This window comes from Rhodnius prolixus, unplaced genomic scaffold (genome assembly GCF_049639745.1).
Source record: "Rhodnius prolixus isolate KJV_2025 unplaced genomic scaffold, Rpr scaffold_10, whole genome shotgun sequence".
Classification (NCBI taxonomy): Eukaryota; Metazoa; Arthropoda; class Insecta; order Hemiptera; family Reduviidae; genus Rhodnius; species Rhodnius prolixus.
This window is the reverse complement of record NW_027411615.1, coordinates 7,807,608-7,828,707: the sequence shown is the minus strand read 5'-3', so window position 1 is coordinate 7,828,707 and position 21,100 is coordinate 7,807,608. Positions and strand designations below refer to the sequence as shown.

The 21,100-nt window shown below is 31.7% G+C and overlaps 1 protein-coding gene across 2 annotated transcripts in view; it reads left to right on the top strand.

Moving 5' to 3' along the window:
- The window catches only part of myo (growth/differentiation factor myoglianin), a 54,627-nt gene that overhangs the window by 9,906 nt on the left and 23,621 nt on the right, over positions 1-21,100 (top strand). Inside the window, exon 2 of one of the 2 annotated variants that reach the window (XM_074133717.1) lies at positions 12,699-13,060. In XM_074133717.1, coding sequence (XP_073989818.1) covers positions 12,727-13,060 — 334 coding nt within the window. In that variant the 5' untranslated portion in view covers positions 12,699-12,726. Of the gene's footprint in view, positions 1-12,535; positions 13,061-21,100 lie in introns of both variants that reach the window. The other variant, XM_074133716.1, reaches the window with a different exon arrangement.

The following is a 21,100-nucleotide window of genomic DNA, read 5'->3' as shown; positions in this document are numbered from 1 at the left end:
GATTAAAAAAAAAACAACAACAACATGTAATTACCCTCTTTCACTTACGTTTTGGTATAAAAAGAAGCTTCTATTTAACTTTTAGGATAAATATTTTTTATGAATGAAACTTATCTTTTGAAAATTTTAAGTTTGTTTCGAAAAATGATTTTTTACAGAATTTTCCAATACGAATGATTTGTATTAATTTTACCTTATATCTTCCCTATGATTATCACATGAAGTTTATGATTGGTACGAGGCGATTAATCTTAGCATCATCTCTAGTCATGGATGTCACACGCCCAAACATCCTGGATCGTAAAACCGTTTCGAGTTATATTCTTTCGAAAGGCAGAAGTCAGCCAGCACATTTGACTTGGAATATCCAGATTTTGGGACCATTTTGATAGAAATGAAAGGTTTGTGGACTTATATTTCAACTATCTTTATAATAGGAGACTTCTCCCTTTATTCTTTCTTAAAGTTCTTTCTTCTAATTTGAGATGGAAGTCACTTTATTCAATAAGAGTCCAAGGTAGGGAAATTCGGCCACATTTGAAATCAAGCACTTTAATGACTTCTTATTTGTAAGCTGGTCTCACTAAATACAGCGATTCTCTTAGCTGTGCCTTCAGAGTAAGAATTAATTCCTACAAGGCTTCGTACAATCTAACAAATGCGAGCAATTAAGCTGACGGTTTTACACGCCTGATCTGATTGCCCTTTCTCCGTTTTGTTCAGGTTCAGATTTATACAGCAAGCGTACAACAAAGGGAACAATTCAAGGAGAGCCTTAACACATACATTTCTCAGGGAAAATTTGATACGGTTACTTAACTTTTCCAGTAGTAAGAGAAATGGGTCAGCGTGCCAATCGGAGCCATATACTTATAATTTTTACATTGTTATTTAATACTTAATAAAATTAGGGATATGTTTACCATTTATTTATTTTAGAATGTTTTGTAAGGTCGCATTCATTTTCCCCTACTCTTCGAATTTTAATAAAAAAACTGCAAGATAGCAAATGGATATAAATATACGAAACTTTGAACAGTGAAATATTACATGGCAATTTAAAAATGTCCACGTGAATTTTATGTGACTGAATAATTTTATTATGAAGAAGGGTGGCGCGACTGCAACCGAGTTACTCATGGGCAATGCAAATTTCTTATCCAAAGTGTCTACTGGTGACATGTGTGGCGCTCTACCCTGACTAATGTCCTCCCATAAGACCGCTTTGATTTACTGTCTCTTATTCATTCCAGAATTAGTTTCCTTTCTTTTTTCCTACTCCTTCTTGCAAATGTTTTATAAATTACCCAACAATAAAAAACTTTTCAACACTTTATTACAATTTTTGTATTGTAAATTTATTAGTTATTCATAATTTAACCACTTAAATTCAAATAGTTATTCTCTCATAAAGGAATCCAGTAAAATTTAAAAAATATTCTCTAATGGAATACTGAGAATTTAACCTTCCGCCCATGGTTTTTAGTACTATCTCGACTCGCAAGAGGGAAAAATTGCTACCCTGACGATTTTCCTAATCCAACAATGGTTTTTACAAAGTGGAACACCCTCGTACAGGGTGTTCATTTTAAGACGGCTCAAATGCATTTCATGCTTAAACGGATGATCTGAGCAAAAAATGGTAGAGAAAAAATTTGTTGCCCGTCACCACTAGTTTCAGAATATGTGACTTGATTTTAGATTCCTGCCCGCATATGCGGCTAACGCGCGACCAAAAGTGAGGGTTCGCTGTTGACCCCCATTTTCATATACACAGTTGAGTATAAAAAGTTATGAAAGAAAATGGAAACCGCAATTCGATATCTTCAAAATTAAAGGTGTTAGGCCACTTTAAAATCTGGTATTTATTAATCATATTTCAATTTTTTAACTTGTTATCAAAGAGAAAGAAGAGCACGTGATAGGTCATTTTTATGTATTTTTCATCCTCTTTCTAGTGGAAATATTGCCAAGGTAGTAAAGCTAGTATTTTTCTTAATATCGGGAAATAAGTCGTTTTCCGAGTGATTTTCTAAGAAAAATCAAATGTTAAGAGCTTTAGATGTTCTCAATAATACTCAAAATGGCTAAAAAATAATTTTACATCTGTTACAAACAAGAAGGTTTAATAATGTTTTGGTAATTTTGGGAGAGTTGCGTTTAATTACCAAAAAAATTGGAAACCTCCTGCCACATATTTAAGTGATCAATATCTTTCATGTAAAGGATCAACTTATTCCTTAATTTATCAAATAATGCACTTTATTCAACTTGTGAAGCATGTACTGTGCCTTCAAAGGTGTCTGTCTCCTCAGGCTCGCAAGCCAGGTTAGCCAGGAGGTTATCAGCACAGTACATGCTTCACTAGTTGAGTAAAGTGCATTCATTTCCCGATATTAAGAAAAATACTAGCTTTACTGCCTTGGCAATATTTTTAGTAGAAAGAGGATGAAAAAATACATAAAAATGACCTATCGCGTGCTCTTCTTTCTCTTTGATAACAAGTTAAAAAATGGAAATATGATTAATAAATACCAGATTTTGAAATGGCCTAGCACCTTTAATTTTGAAGATATCGAATTGCGGTTTCTGGTTTATTTCATAACTTTTTATACTCTTTAAAATTGTGTATATGAAAATAGGGATCAACTGCGAATTTTTTGCTCAGATCATCCGTTTAAGCATGAAATGCATTTGAGCCGTCTTAAATTAACACCCTTTTCGTTCGAACATTTCTAGGGGTTCATAGGAACTAGTAACTTATCCACCAAATTCCTCAACCAGATTTTGCAGTCTTATTTATTTAATTTTTTTTGAGATTTCTTGGAAACGGCTCTTACGATTTTTTCAACATAGTGTGATATTATTGAAAATTAAATATTCTGCTAAAATTCCACTTTTAACAAAAAACTAGCTTGATCGGTATAGTGAATCTTTTGATCGATTCCTTTGCGATAAAGACTAACACTTTGCAAATTGATTCTTCTGAGACTTTTATTAAAATCGAAGCTTCCTAAAAATAGTAAAGATTCAAATTTGAAGAAAAACTCGATAAAATTGTCTTCACAAATGCCCATTTTTGAAAACACGTCTGAGAACCCATTGTTTAAAATGCGATAAGATCTATATTAATCACCAATAAGAGAAAAGGCGGGAATGATAATAAAATAAAATAAAAAATGACTTACCTTCAAATTTACACATCAGGCACACGAAATTTTATTATTTCCTTTGATGATAAAAATGAATGAATCCATTTTCAGTCGTACAGTTGAATATAAAGCCCTGATGGAAACCTTCTTATTGGATCCTTTTCGGTTTAAAAATGGAATGAAATTAAAAGTTCAGTCGATCTGCAACAAAGAAAAAATAAATACTTTCACGAGGCTTGTAGCAGCATCAGAGATTACAGATAGAGATTGAAGAAATTGAAGTAAGAGTCAGTAAATGATTACTCTTCGATAGACACGGCTCTTTGTCACGGCAGCTCATCGTTTAGTACGCATCGAAACAGCGCCATCAGTACTTGGTGTGGCTACACTGTATTGCTCCACCAGAAAAATTAGTTGGTGCCATGTTAAGAGATAACTGATTAAATAAAGGAAGTTAAGAAGAAATAATTTGTTCTGAACAGGTAGGAGTTCCATGCAGTAGATTAAGAGACTGTACAATTATCTTCATCAACTGTATTGGCGGAAACGCAGATCTGTTCCCTGCGCCGCATGAGAAAAGCAATGAAAGGAGACCACGTTCTCAAGTTTTTGGCTCTCTTGATGTAGAGGCTCATTTTAAAAGCTATACCTCTAAGCATTTGAGTCTGCAACAAAAAAATTAGCAAAAAAAAATGCCAATAACGGCTTAGAAATATTATAATGACCAGTTACAGCAGTAAGAGAGAGTAAATTTGTTATAAATCAAGTACTTGCTGACGAAAGAGCTAATAATATTATATACATGTATGAAATAAAGATGGAGAATGTGTTTGAGTGTGCGGGTTCAGTTTATTATACGGTTCTTTTTACGGTTTGCTATTAATTACAATTACAACAAACGTATGAAAGTTACACTAATTGGAATCAATAAAAGAAGTATGCTGATGAATTGGTGGTCAACGTTTCAGCAGTCTTTTGATCGTAACTTGATTCATTAACATTCAAATGCACTCCACGTTTACTCATTTAAGAGGATATATATTTTTAAAAAAAGTGAAAATAAAGTGATGGTAATTTGAATTTCTTTTACCACTGTAATCTAACGATTTAATTTACATGCCAATATTCTAAGTTATACAAAAAAGAACATGAATAATATTTATGCAATGTTTTGATGTTTTCTAATCTCTTTTTTAATTAATATTGTAAATATTCGCAATTCATTTGAAGTAACATTTTTCTTGTTTTTAAAAATTAGCTCAAGTTCTAATATTGCTAAAATTTTTCTCTAACATTGGTAGGTAAGTGCAACAACTGATAAGTGGTGATGCTGTCTACTTGCCCATAAATAACAGTTTTCATTGAAAATTCATGTTTGAATTCACTTATGGTGGTCTTCTATTAATTTCCAGTCCTACGCGAAGAAATATCTTTCCGAGGATTTTTCTATTTCCAGGCTAAAGAAAATGGCCTTTCTTTTGACCCATGGTATGTAATAGATTACTTTACAAACTTTTGCTTCCGAAGTTTTCTATAGTTTTTATATAAATCTAATAAGACAACTCATCAGAACTAACGTCAGAATTGTTACAATGATTTGTTTTCTTTTTCTCAGAAAATAATTCTGAAGTGCCGGCTTTTGATCTATGTACAAAATAAATAATAATAATAAGACTCCTTATGGTTTGCATATGGATCTGTGTATTGAACTAGCGCACAAAAAATTTGTTTACAAATTTCAAATTTCGGAAATCGAAACGAAGAATGATCTTTCCGTCCACACCGATCTTACTATCATCGTACGGTAGTTGGGCGTTGTTAGTTGTTTATTGATGTGTTGAGTTATTATGAAATACTTCCTTGCAATTAATCTGTCTTAAATCCCACGAATAGTTTAGTTTGCACAAAAGACAATAAGCCTGGCGGCATTATGCTGCTCAGAACAATATACTGTCCTGCATGCTCTTCTGAAATTGCGTGCACAAATCCTATTTTCCCGCTTCTACAACTTCTATTTATTGGACGGATTTGTACAGTTGAAGACAACACAGAGTGTTCAGAGGTGCTAAACTTTGGCATTTAAATATATATTTCTATTACAAGAGAGATTCTAAACAACGGATCTTTGAAAAAATATATTTTTAAATTGAAAAACTAACTGTTTCAAAGAAATTTGTAGTATATATTTAGATGCTTTAAGTCACAACTCCATGAATCCAGGCTTCATTTATCAGCGTCTAGGTTTAGCTATCGTATGTATTGACGGGCAATTTTCATTCAGATGAAAAACGACAACTAGTATCTTGAGGTGCTTCATTTTTTCCCTTTTCTTTCACTTTTTGAAACTTCTTTTTGAAATTAATGTTTACAGAAAATCACATTTATTTGCCTGAAAGAGAATCTTTATAATAAAATCTCCTTAACAAAAACTTACAGTTTAAAATGTTAAGTATAAGGGTTGATTAAACGCCAAAAGGTACACAAATCAGCAAGTACCCAACAATTCATTAATTCTTCATTAGTATTTACGTAATTTTACTGCATTAATTTTCATTAATATGTTTTAGAATTTATTAGATGTCACAGACCCTCATGCTGGCCATTTTCGTCTACAAAATATATGTTCAAGTAGCACTGTAGATTGACTGTAATATCTAGTTATTTATAATAATCAAACTGTTAATTGCAGGTTAAAAAGAAAAACGTTATAAAAAATAAAAAAAAATTATGAGGCTAAAAAATTCAAAACTTTTTTTTAAAAAAAACTTACACCAACATATGTATACATCAATGACTTTGTTTATTTTGTTTATTTATTTTTATTTTTAAATAAAAATCGTCGGTTTAAGTTCATTCTTCGATTAAAGTAATTGTTATTGTATGAAGTAGTCAAACGTTTATAATAATAGGTAATAATTATCTGGCTTTATCGCAAATAATATAGTTTTCTTCAATTACATTCTCAATCTAGGTATTCATCCCACAATGTTGTACTATATATGTAATATAAAATAAATAAGATATGCATATTTTAGGACAGCTAATTATTCCAGTATTTTACTATAAGTAAAATTAGGGGGACTAAATTAAATTACAATTGAGAAATTAATAATTGTTGAATAATCTACTTGTTATTTGTGCTCACGAATATTTCGGCAAGACGAATTCAAGACAGTAGCCGACTCTAACTTTGTCTTTTTTTACTTTAACATGCATGTACGTATATGTTATTTATCATAATTATAAGAAAAAAATATTATAAATGAAGTGGCCAGCATAAGGGTCTGTGACATCTAATAAATTCTAAAAAATATTAATGAAAATTAATGCAGTAAAATTACGTAAATATTAATGAAGAATTAATGAATTGTTGGGTACTTGCTGATTTGTGTACCTTTTGGCGTTTAATCAACCCCTTATACTTAACATTTTAAACTGTAATTTTTGTTAAGGAGATTTTTGTACCTTTTGGATAGATTTTCCTTTTTGTCTATTTTGCAAAGTTACATATCTGCTTTACAGATTTTTTAAAATTTGGAATAAGCAATTCTATCATTATAACCTGATAAGGTTTTAAGTCGGAACCGTAACTATCACTGGAGAGATCTTTTTAAAGAATGATTATAGTTGCGGTCCCCCAAACCACGCTCAATAACCATTTTTTTGAAAAAGCGTTTTGAATAACATAGGAAGGTATTTGTACGTAAATAGCAAAATTAAACTGCGTTTTCAGTACTTCCTTTTAAGAGAAGTAAGAAAAATAAACTGCGATTGCAGTAGTTCTAGGCAAAGAGGCAAAGATTTTGTTAATCGAACGACATTAAACCGATTGATTTAAATCGGTTCACTTATTGATAATTTAAACGATTGCAGTACTTCCTCTTAGTAGGTGCAAGAGCATGATAGCACTTCACAGCCACGTAGAGGAGCTTTATCCACTTATTCGAGCTGAATTTTATCAAAATCGGACTAAGCGTTATAGAAATATTGGTAATAGTTATAGAAAGGGCCTTACTTGGGCGGGGAAAACTCCCCTCCATATGAGGCACAGCGTCGAGACTTTTAAAGTGCAAATCTGTACAAAATTTCGATTCGAATGACACTTCATTCATGAAAATCGGTTCACGTTTCGATAATTTGAAACGATTGCTATACTTCCCCTTAACAAGTGTAAGAGCAGATCGTCGCTTTAATGTTACGTAGGGGAGCCCTAACCCTGTCATCCTACCAAATTTTATCAAAATCGGGCTAAGATTTACAGAGTAATTAATGATAATAATTTTGGAGGGGGCCTTACATAAAGGGGGCTAACTCCTCTCCCTTTCCATGTACAGCGTCGAGACCCCCATAAGGCACATCTACATAACATTCCGACTCGAATGATACCTCATTCATGAAAATCGGTTCACGCGTTTAGGCGCTACGTTGTTTACAAAAAAGGTAACAACAACAAGAACAATTTTTGAAAATGCCGTTTTTGCACATTTTCGGCAACTTTTTTCTCAAAATCTATCAGATCTAAGTTGTTGCAAAAAAAATACAGTCATAAAGGAGGATTTGCCCTATATTATAAAGAAAATTTGGGAATTTTATCTTTTATAGAAAAAGAGAAAAAAATTGTTAAAGTTGGGTGTTTTTCAACGTTACGCTTTTTCGTGCAGTTTTTGATGATCAACCCTTGTACAACTGTCCTACCGGACAGTTTTAATATTGAGCTAAAAAATAATAATTTATTAAAAATACCAAAGAAAAACATTTTAATCAGTGTTTTACATCAGATTTTTGATCTGTGTAAAACATTTACATAAATTGAGCATTATTATTTCGAGATACGACAGCATGCAAGTAGAGAGAGATATGTTTCTTAATGAGATGAAGAGAGAGAGAGAGAGAAAAAAAAGCTGGAATCTGACCAAAATAATTACACGCTATAGATTTAAAACATCTGTTGGTATCCCAGCTGTTGCACCCCAAAGGCGGTCACCTCTTTCACCAACGGCCTCATAGATATGTATTTATATTAATCACTCCTCTGCCTTCATTGTCTAGAAACCTTGAGGCAATCTTCGAAATACAGGAAGTGTTGCAAAAAAAATATAGGCCAACAACAGGCTATAAAAAAATAAATAAAGATAAGTACAATAAAATATATAAATGCTGGTATAATGAATCATAGCGAAAAAAAATCGCTTAAGCTTGAAATTAATCAACCTAAGGATTTTTTTTAATGAATTCTACTCAAACAAGAAGTTTTGGGGTTATGGGGTCAATTTTTTTCTTTTAAGTTGTTGCAAAAACTCATATTTTGAGTGCCGTCCGTTTGATAGTCTTATTGACAAAGCCTCTAACAACACTTTACTCTAAATTTTGTAATAAAAATTTTAATTCTTATTTTATACTATATAAAAGTCTTCCTCTTATTGCAATTATTCTAACTTCTTTCGAACTTTGCTGAACTTACAGTAACCCTTCATTAACTAGATGGTACAGACTGCAATAAACTAGATTAGGTAAAAACTGATATGATGGTGAGCATATTATATTGTTCACCTCATGGCTGCTCCCCAATCATTCTTAACATTTTTTTTTCTCCCTTAGAAAAATGTGAGTGTGTGTGTAGTGTGTGTATGTGAGTATTCAAGGCGTCTTCAACATTTAAACAATTAAAGGGAAAACTAAATATTGAACATTTGACACGATCACAGTACTTCCACTTATTAAGATGAAGTGAGAGAAAGTAAAAAGCCGCAGAATGTCTAGGATAGAGAAGCCCCAATAAACAATGAAATATGTTAAAGTAGTAAGTAAGAATCACCTCGAGCTCTCGAGGTTATATCTCAACTATACAAGTCGTAATTGAGTGATTATGTTATACCTACAATCATGTGCAATAAAAATATAATCACGATTTAATAATAATAATAATAAAAAAAGAAGCCATCTATTATTAATCTAAAAATAGATGAAGGGCCTATACATGACATATATGTATATATGTCATGTAAATATGTACATTACATAAAAGAATTCCTATGTAAAGTAAATAAAGTAGTGGAATGGGATGACTAATCACCCTTAATAATATAGTTATCTATCCTAAATATTATTAGAGATTGGAATATTGATAGCTGTTAGTGAAGCGGCTGTGATGTGATAATAGAAGGACCAATGTGACTACCTTCTAAATTATAGTACCTTTCTTAAAATAGAAAATGTGTATATATATATATATAGAACAGAAAAAAAAGAAACTCACATTACATGTACCATTATATGAATGATATATAAAGAACACAAAAGATTGACCGGACTCAAATATGTATATATATAAGAAATGAGGCCAGGTAAGGCCCTTTAAACAAAGAACACTGAGTAACTATCTAAACATAAAAGCGCCCTTCTTGCTTTCTTTTATTCTTTTACACCTCCTATAAGCGTTATTCCATTTATTGCTTCTATCAATACTAATAAATTATAAAACCTAATTAATTATACCATACCATATTTGTAAATTAATAAAGTTTTACTTTTGAATATTAATGAGATATCGTTGATTTTATCCGTTGCAGTACGCATTTTTCTTATACATATAAATTCCGGAGGGGTATTGGAAATTCATTTGCTATCTGCAAATCAGAAATTGATTCATTAGACTGGTGTAGAGAATATGAGTTTTACTCACCGTTCTTTCATCACCGTAGTATATTATTTTAATGGATGAAGGATGTTAAACTCAGTAACATACAAAAAATGTTCGCGAAGTTATTTTTTACCGAAAAATAATACTTATGTTTGGCTCATCTAGTGTAAATAGTTCTTTATGAGTTTTAATTAAACTCCTACAATTTATAGCACTTCTTTCGCAACTCTAATCTCTCTTTTACAAAAAAATGTAACGTGACAAACTGTGATGCCTAGAGTTATCCGTTCAAAAACTTGGCATTCAACTAAATTCCGTGGTCAAGATTGTGTTCATAACATCTAAGAGAAAATTAGTCACATCTTTCAGGAGTAAATATTTTATCACAAAAGATAAAATGCAACCAACATTTTATTTATCGAAGGATATATATGTATAAACTGTATGTTTATATATAGTGTAGGGTGAAACTACAAAATATAAAAACACTACATCTTTATTATAATAGGTTTAGTAGCAAAAATCTTCACCATCACTCTTAATCATCCCTCATTCTTGAACGTCTTTGTTAAAACACTCACTTACACAATGTCTTAACCTTCTAACCTGCTACCTCTATCAAGTAGCGCACCCTACATATGTATATAAATATACATACAGTTTATTATTAGAAAATATAGTAGCAATATTAACAAAATAAAAGAAACATTTTGCCTTAGAAATTATAAGAATTATGTATATATTCAATTTTTAATTATTTTTCATTTCATTGTTAGATGTTATTTTTACTATGAACAAGATTTGCAAATCTTTATCATCTTCGATGTTACAGGAATTTATTCGGATAGTGTTTAAATCATAACAAACTAATGCTTATATACTTATAAGATGAAAAATGTGCAATTCTTGTTCATCTAGATATATAAGTTTAAAGATATATATATATATATATATAATATAAATATAGGGAAAATAAACACCTCACCCCCTGCATAAACCAGTACCTTAGGTGGCTAATCGTTAAGCAGTATTATCATGTTTGTAAACTTAAAAATTGCAAAATCGTAAATCTGAAATTAGTAAAATGATTGAAATATTATTCAAGTAGCAATGAAATATTACAATTATTTTATTTTACTTAATTTATTTTTTTGCAATGGTCGGTGAATGTTTTTGAAAAATCTTTATTGTTCCTAAGCGTTTTGAGGTCAGTGACTTTATCAAGGGCTCCTTTGGGACCGTGTAGTTTTAGAATTGCGTGGTTGTATCCAATAATTCGAAAAACTACTACTGTCTGATAATCATTATAGACTTTTTTAGAGGTGAAGAATCGTGCAAACAACGTTCGTTTAATATTGTAATAAGTAACGTTTCTCAATCAAGAAAATAAACCTCAACAAGGCTGAATTTTTCGGATCGCACATCATTCCTGCCTTTTTCAAACATTTGGTGCCGATTAGTATCCAGTAAATAGATTTGCTTCAAATTTTCGTGGTGTGAACTAGTCACTTCTGCAAAGATCTTGGAGCCCCACTTATACACAATATAATTACACAAACAACACTGTACAGAAACTCCTAACACTCTCTTAATAAACATCTCTTAAAACTTAACATACAGAGGTCTTCAGAGGTAGTTAATGTGAATAAATTTTGGGGTTAAACAACCTTTCAATCAAATCCTAGGACATCATCATCACGTTCACACATCCTCAATCACACTTGCAATTTGCTGAAACCTTAATTCCATGAACAGTCACTGATAGTTAAAAAAGACGAAAGACCTCTTAGTTCGCAGAAGATTTGGTTTTGTTGTTAGTCCCTCAAAAATCTACACCAACAATAAATCTGGCTAATGTTGTTGGTATCCGCACCAACGAAATCATTTAGCGGCCCCTAACATCAAAGAAATGATGCGATAAACAACATATTATGTTTGATTTGAGCTTTACCATTCACCTTTAACCTTCCGTATGTTTTAGTAAGACAGTAGACCTGCGAGCTTATTCCACCTCGTCTGATTTCCATATCATTATTTCTCATGGTAGTTGCGAAGCCACTAGTAAATGTTTGCTTCATTAACTAATCTTGATTTTTAAATTTATATATATTTGAATTATTATAACGTGTGTTTAAGTAGAACGCTAAGGGATTATGATACCGAGTTTTGTATAAAACCAATCAACCGTTCATTTAAAATTTCTTACTATCTAGCTGTTGAAAAAGTAGCAATAAAACAAATTTTCAAGTTAACGTACCTTAATGAAGGGCACAAAGGGAAAACGAAACGTTTGAGCAGGATAAAGACTTTTCAAAACACTTTTATCTGTCCATTGATGAAAACCAAGTCTTAAAATTTCATTTTGATTTTTATTAGTAAAAATTTAGACAAGATCAAGAACTTACATACGTGAAACGTGTTGCACAATACACATAAAACTTCCAAACGCGAGGTATCATTCTGAAAAGCGACAATTTTATTTAAATTACGAATGGATGCATGGAAGGCACACCTAGAACAAAATATAGTTTAAAAAATGAAAGCTATTAAATTCTACTTCAAATAAATGGAAAGTAAGCTCTAAAATGATGATAGAATTGATAACTAGTTTAAATTTAATAAATAAATTTGTACGGGTACAAATTTACCCCGTAAAAAAAGTTTAGTTTAATATTATTAATATAAATACATTTCAAAATTTGCTAGTAATTATTTGTTTTGATAATAAAATTATTGTTTACAGTTGCAATCAAAGCTAATTAAAGTGTAAAGTAGAGTGGAGGTGGCGGTGTGCGTGGCGGTCGAGTAATGCGGCGCGGGGGGTGGGGTGTTGGAGGAGGTGGTAGACTTGGAGCGGGAGTGCCAGCGAGCAGTGAGTGCATGCGGGTATGTGTGTGTGTGGGCAGGGGCCGGCGGAACACAGTGAGCAGCGGCATGTCTCCTGCCGGCGGACTAACCCTGCTGCTGGCCCTCATCACGGCGGCCGCCTCTGCATGTCCGGCTTGCCTAGCCCGCTCCCAACTTAGATCCGTTTCCCTGGCCAGCATCAAGGAGCAAATACTCAACAAACTGGGTCTAAGTCAACCGCCCAACATGACCGGCAGACAGTTTCCTTCCATACCTCCAGTGGACCAGATACTAGACGAATATTCTATGCAGGCTGACCAACCGACTGGAGGTCTTCAGTTCAAGCCAGGACCGGCCTACGCTGAAGAAAGTGACGACTATTCAGCTACCATTGAGAAAGTGATCGCTTTCGCACAACCCCGTAAGTACTTAAATTTCATTTACTTCGTATACTTCTTTTTTACATGTTTTTAATTTTTTCTTTGTTACTTTCTCTTACTAGGTAAGAGAAAATTTTGCAATCATTTAAAATTTTCGAAAACACTTAAAAACAGGACAAACGTTTTAAGATCGCCGCCCCCGTCCCATAAGTGTCCTCAATTGTACTTACCTGGAAAATATTTCAATTAAGTTGTAGACCCTGCACGAGTGCGATTACAATGTTTGTGAAAATATATTTTATACATTTAAATGAACTATCCAAACCCCTCTCCTTATGCAAGTGCTCTTAATAGAATTTTGAATTTGACAAATAAAATTTACAAATCTTCATGAATGTAATGAGTTAACTAGTTTAAAGAATAAAACAGTTTTTACGAGAAACACTCAAAATTTAACAATCCATCACTTCCATTTAGTTGATTCGGATTAAACGCTTGTTGTTGGGTGGCATGTAAAACAAATATGAAATTTGAATCACCTACGATTTTCGGTTTTTTAGTTTTGGTAATTTAAAAAAAAAAAAAACGAAAAAATCAATTGGAAAAACATATTTTTCGTTACCTGGGTATTTCAAAATGTGTGATAAGATGAAAAATCAAACTAGAAAATAAGCCTATCTTACGAGAAGTAAGAGAAAGCAAAAAAAAATCTAAAACAGCTTAAATAATCTGTACATGTGCACTTGGCGACGTAGCAATTAATATGATACAATAAAACTATGTTTGCCTGATTATGCTAATATTTTAAAGGAAAAATAAAAGAACAAATTAAGTATATTAAAAAAAAATTACTCTAAATAGAAGAGTATTTAAGATTTGTTCCGCACCTCTATCTCTTTTTTGTTGCTTTAGGGCATTCATCCATTTTCAGTTGAAGTGCGTATCATCTTCATCCACCAATTTGTCTGCTCTTTATCGCCCAATATATCTGAAAAAAAAAAACAGAATACTCTGTTAAAACAGATCTACAATAAAAGAAAAAAAATGAGCACTTTGAGAGACTAATTTATCCAACTTTTTACAGTAATAAGTATAAAGCAACATACAATTAAATAATCTGTTTTTAGTTTTTGTTTTAATTGCAATTGCATATTTAAGGGAGTAAAGTTCTATTGTATTCTTACTTTTCAAGGCCACTTCAAACGAATTTTGAAAATGACATTGCTCCTATTCATGAGGAACTTTTTTACAAGCATAAATTTAGGGATTTCTATATTGTCAACCAGTTCAATATATTATAAATTTAAATTATTCTTTAATAGGGAGGTCTAGGTTATACTTCTGCATTTATTAGAAGCTACCAAGATGAATTTAGGATTGCTTTATTGTATAAATATGTCTATATATTTTTATAAATATATTTAAATTTAACAAATTAAAAATAAATATTTAATCAAAGTAAAGATTGGTAGGGGCAGGAATTTAGTCCGAATAGCAGTAGCTATCCCAGCAAATAAAAATAAATATAAGCATGTTTATATTTTTATTGCAGGCCATTAGCATAAAAACAAGATCCTCCTTTCAAAGAGGTCTCTCTTGAAATCTAATAACTAGTTCAAATTAAGGTGCAAATGACGCGCGACTGAATTTTAACTACATATTATTGAAAAGTAAATAAAATAATTAATCGCATGGTCTAAGACCTCATTTCTTATGTCCCAAACACAAACATAAAACGCTATAATTTGTTCATCTAACTAGTTTAAACGCGAGGTACGATCACCTACCGGCGAAGAGTGAAGTGACCCGTGAAGGATTTCTTCTTACTTGAGGACAAGCCTTGAATCAAATTTAATATCGCGTTACATTACAACTCCACATCTATACTTAATAACCAACTCTGATATTAAATACATTTCATAATCTTAATATATAAGTTAAATTTTAAATAAGAAACTACTGATATATACATGTGAGTGTGTGACTGTTAAATTAACAAAATTATTTCTTCGCTATTTTTCCTCAAATTTCACATGAATCATTTTGAATGTGGCGATGTGATGATGAGAGTTGGAGAACTACATTCATCGTAAAACACATCATGTCACAAAAGAACTATAAGAGAGTGATTTATTCGTGCCGAAACATTTACCAATTATATAAAAATAGATCTGTCTAAACCTCTAACGAACTAAACAAAATGCAAAATATAGCTCGGAATTTGCGAATTTTCAACAAGACCAAAATATTGTCACAGTACGTTTTCATTATTTGTTCATAAGTCTTAAAGAGCCTGTTTCAATGTATGTTCAAAATAAACTTAAAAACCTGACCCTGTATTCACTAAATAATAGACCTATCCAGCGGAAAAAATACAGAGGGGGGGTCTCTCAAAATTCAGACGGCACCACCATTCAAAAGTAGCCCTATATTGTTTAAAAGTGCCCTGGAATGAATTTCCACTTTCTTAGGAACATCACCATTTATTTGACTAACGTTCCACATGCAAAACACAGCAAGTCAGTAAACCTGGCGAAAATTTATTATCCGAAAATGGATTTCCGATTCCAAAAATAAACATTTTCGAATCGAGGCCTCCAAGAATTCTAGAAAGAAAAGGAAATCATCGAAAGAAATTTTTTTTTGGCACGATGATTTAAATTTATTTAGTAAACTTGGCACCAGGAAAATTTTAGATCAATGTATCAGAATTAAAGAATGAAAGAATAAATTTCAGGCAGAAATGTTAGGAAAAGCACAAAAGTCCAGTTTTCACAGCGTAATAATCGTTATGTAACCGATGCAAGGCAGTGAACATTATAAAGGATATTTTCAGGTTACAGGGGCAGCAGTTAGGTTCAATTACAATGAAACAAGAAGTGAAGAACTATGTTGAGCACCCTGTGCCTCCAAGCGAGGAAGAGGAAACGTACTCTTGTATGGCTGTTCGTCCAGTGTTACAGAGATATAGGTTAGATGGCTTGGAAAACAATTACTCTCGTATAGAGTTAATAGAAGGACTAATTGAAATCGCTTATATAGTTGTTATTTAGCATCATCCAAATGTAGCCTATTTTTAATAAGTGAATATAATACGTAATCATATTTTTTGTTTAAATAAATAACAAAAAGCTTTTCTATCTACAACGGAGAGCACCGTGGTTATTAACTCATCCAGTATTTTTCATTATTCAAGTACCGAAAAATGAAAATTCAATAACTTTTTGGGAGCAACCCTTCTTGAAAGTAATTGCCCACAGCAACCACTCACCCCCTCACAGGATCTGCAGGGTTTTGTTGCCACTGTTTTAATTTAAAACACAAGTATAGATTTGGTTTACTTACTGTGAGTGGCATATATTTAGCTGAATTGTAAACAATTCACAATTGCAGTTGGAAGACACTCGAAGTAGAGTTATCGTGTGCCTAGATTTAATCAGTGCTCTACAATCTCAGAACCACACAAATATTCGAGACACCAGATAATCTAGAACATCATTCATTGCCCTGCAATAAGGAACAAGAAGTAAATACATACTTTTACAAAAATATTAAATTGTATTACTAATGTCGGTGAAAGATGATATAATTATTCATTAACAATTGAATTGATATGGTGAACCAAGTAAAAACATATGTGATGGCAAACCGTGTATTCAGCAGAGACAAACAACAAGCTAAGCAGCTTAAACAGTCACTACAACTGGGGAAACCGGAGGGTAGAAGTTTTGGTGCATAAGAATTGGCAACACTTTAACCAATGTACATTCTACGCCTAGCGAACAGTTCAATATGTAGACTATGCAATGAACTTCTAAATGTATATCCTTGTGATTGTAAAATGTCCAAAGAGGGTAATACTGGTTAGTAATTCAATATTCCGGAGACTCTGACCAAGGCATTAGCAAATGGCACAAATACGTTAGAATAAATTGTTTAAACGAAATTAAATTATTTAACTGCATGTAATAATCATAATCTAAAGAAATTATATTTATTTAGGGGAAGGGACGCATCTCCTGCTAAGTTAAAAAAATAAATTGTTAACTATATATCACGAATTGTGTGAAGATTTTCAAATAAAGTGAGTGAATCCTAGCAAATAAGCTAATTTTGAGCATGATTGCATTTATTAATTTGGGTGTCTAGGTATCTACTGACTGTGAAAATAAATTTAGTCCAATAAAGTGATGAACTCTGCCGTGAACTTTTAAAAGGCGTAATAATTCCTAAGGTTCATTTCAAATAAGTAAAAACACGAAGTTTATACAACATCGGTGGGAGTACTTTTGTTAAGGAATTCGCGCAAAATTGAAAGTCGTTCGGGGTGTATTCGTATATCTTCGATTGGAATTTCAGCAACTAACTTAAGCCTTATTAATATTTAAGCGATACATTCATATATTCACTAAAATAGCCCATAATAGAATTTTCTTGGAATAAAGTTTAGAAAAATGTTATAGGTCTGCGTTTTTGAATTTAACAAACCTCTAAATAAAATCAATGAAGCCATTCGAAAAAAATATTTTTAGTAAAGGGGCATTTTTGAATGAGTGATTTCTACTTCTAAGTTACCGACGGATTACATGATGGTAAGCAAACGAAAACCAAAATTTTAGCATTCAGCGCGTTTTCGCTTTTCAGCCAGAATGTTTACATACCGCTGCCGTTTGTGGCTGGAAAGACCTCGAAACTATTTTCAGTGAAAATTCAATATTAAAAAATTGCCTCGATTACAGTAATCCACTTATAAACGGGGAGAGAAAGTAAAAAAATAATAAATGAAGAATGTGTGAAAGAGATGTCAAGAGTAATAAAATACGTTACGATAGTGTTTAAACAGAATATGTTAGTAGAAGGAATCCTGGGATATCATATTTTATATTTTCAATAGGTAAGCGAATTTCATTGAAATAATGTAATACAGATTTATGTGGCGAGAAATTTGCTTATTGTTTAATAATTCACATCTGAGAATGGAAGAAGTCCTATTGACCTCCTTGTGTGCTCGTATACTATTATATAGAATCATATTTCCTACTCTTGTTTCAACCATTTATGCCTCCCCTCATTTTCATTACTATTATTACTAACAGTTTGTTAGTCATTGTCGTTTATTAGCTGAAACATCTCCTAAGTTGAGCTTTAAATACCTAATTATATGGAAACGATGATTAAATGAAAAATATCTTCATTACTTTATGGAAAATATTGCATTTGCCTCAGGTTTGCGAAATACAGTTTTTACCAGAAATGGTTGTTTAAACTCTCACTGAGCAGAAAGAAGGATGCATGCAGGTTCAGAGTGTACAGAAAATGGAGGAACCCCTTCATCATCCGACATTATGATGAAATCGTTAATTTTGTTCTTAATGAATTCTGATCTTTGGGCTCTGTTGTTATTGAAGCACAGCTAAATGCTGCGTTGTGTCCTGTGAGATGATTTGCAGAGATAGGCCTAAGATTATATTATTATAATTTCTTACTTAATTCGATCGTTGTATTATATCTTTCTCCTGGATGGATCCCCATAAAGATTTATTTTGGATCAGGACTTCAAGATAAGCTCTTGCTAAAGAAAAAAAGATTGCATTTTCAGTCTCTTTCGAATTAATAGCCCTCACTCAGGTAAACATCGCTATCCGTTCTGAACGCGGGCAATTCAGCCATTTCACTGCAACAAATAAGTGCCTTTATCGTATTGCAATTTTAGCGTAAAATATACATAAAAGTGTCAAGTGCAATAATAATTTTGCAGCAAATCTAAGTCAAAAATCACTGAAAATATTTTTCTCAATTTTTTAAAATTCACTTAATGGATGTTTTTATGGTAATAACATGTACAAATAAAATAGAAACTTAAAAACTTAAATATTTTTCTCTTAAATCTAAGAAAAACATAAGAAGTATATTCATTACAGAGGTCGCAGTCTAAAATGTTTGGGATTCCAAAGTTACATTGCCTAATTTTGAACGGTTTTAAATAACTTTTTTCATTATTAAAAATAGCAACATTCACACTATAATTGGTCGACCATAGTTTTATAAATAGGTAATCTTCTATAATTAGAACATTTCAGTGAACAATTTAGGCCTTTTTTTTACTCCCCCTTGTTTATAAAATTAGAACCCTAAATACTAGTATATTTTTAGATTTATTTTATACTACCTCCAGTAACATTTATGTCAAACTTAATTTTTTCTGTTAGAGGCCGAGGTTAAGTTCATAGGCAAAGACGAATAAATTCAAAGATTAAAAATTAAAATTAATGTATAGCTTAAATTTTGAGTACAGAGAAATTATTATTAGTCTGATTTTACCATTAATTTAATTTTTTATTTAAATATGTATGATTGAATTCATAAAGGTAAAATATTTCTGGAAATGTTACTCTAATACTTCATCCACCCTACAGTAAAGGAAGAAAAACCTCCTCTTTTTCCTACCTATAAATTCTGTATTGAAATGGATGCAACTGGAAGGCAGAAAGCACACATTCTTTCAGATAGTTAAATTCCTTGATGCCTAAAATCGAAAACAAAAGATTTAGGTTTTAGTAAATTTGTCAATATTAGAAACAGTTAAAAAAGTTTTTATTAACAATGTTAGTTGAAAGCGATAGGAGGTGTTTATGGATGGCGTTATTAGAATTTACGAAGTTCTTCCATTTTATGGTTAGTAGAAGGATGGTAATGAGAGGGTACTATGAGCGGAAAGAGGGACTGATAGAAACATCAAACGAGAAGTAGAAAACCACTATGATAATGATAATGATGAAGAGATGCGAGATGTAGCTGGGGCCGCCTTTCTAACGGTCGCACCAGCCCTTTTGTACTCCCCTAGCTTATCGGTGATTGATCGACCCAAACTACCCCTTTCACCTGCTCCCTTGATTATATAACCCTTCAACTTTTTTTTTTTTTAAATTGTGATTACTTTTAAAAGCTATTAACCAACTAACCCTTTACTAATATGTACTAACATCCTTTCTTTTTTTTACTTCAAGACATCTCTTTCTACGCTCGTTTTGCTGCCTATAAACATAACATTAATTAAAGCAGCTGAACTAAACAATAATTGATGCACTCAACCAAATTTAATTGATCGCTTATTTTATACCGTGTTTCCTTAATAGTATCTCTCCATTTTTTTTTTTTTTTTTTTTTAATTATTTATATTCAAAGCAGAAAAGCTTTTTATGAGTACACATTAAAAAAATAATTCCTGTTATAATGAATTTTTTTTTTATTTACTTTTTTTTTACTGTTCATTGATAATTATTTTAATACGAACTTCCTCTATAAAAAAATTGTCCTTTTTTTTTTTAATTTTTATTGTTAACAAACAGAAATTTTTATTTCTTTATTGAGCAATTAACATCTACAAACACCTGCTTTAATTAAAATTCAGGATATGAAAAAAATCATTCGACTTTTTCTTTCTAAAATTCCCATATTCTAACTGATTTTTAGATTATTAGTTTTTCTTCCTTAACTGTAGGGTGGATGAAGTATTTGAGTAACATTTCCAGAAATATTTTACCTTTATGAATTCAAAAAAATCCAAAAACAATAAAACTGCTTACTTGTTGACTTTTTTTTCTTCTTCTTTAAACTTATAATTCTTTTTCTTTTGGGTGGGGGAGGGTTGTAGAAATGGTATTATGATTCAAAGTGTCAGTGTGAGCCTTATGATATCGAAGAGGTTTTAAACTCTGGTGAAACGTTGTTCTTTTTTTGTAATCTTTATACACGTTACTTTCACATAGATTTTTAACTTTGTATAAATTTTACTAGATTTATTTTTCGCCCTCTGAAAATGTAAGCAAAATGTATATAAAACAAAAAATCCACTTTACACTTTATTGCAAATACTATTACTTTATAACTACGACATCTATAAAACCAAATAATGTTTTCACTTAATTATTTACGTATTTCAAGGTTAATTAATCAAGAAGCAAGCCATAAGTTGGTGTGCACTGTCTGAATGATGCTAATGTTCCTTTCGAAGACACTAGTATCTCGTACGAGTACTGGAAACATTCTGATGGCCGTCCGTTTGTAATGCTGCTTTCTGA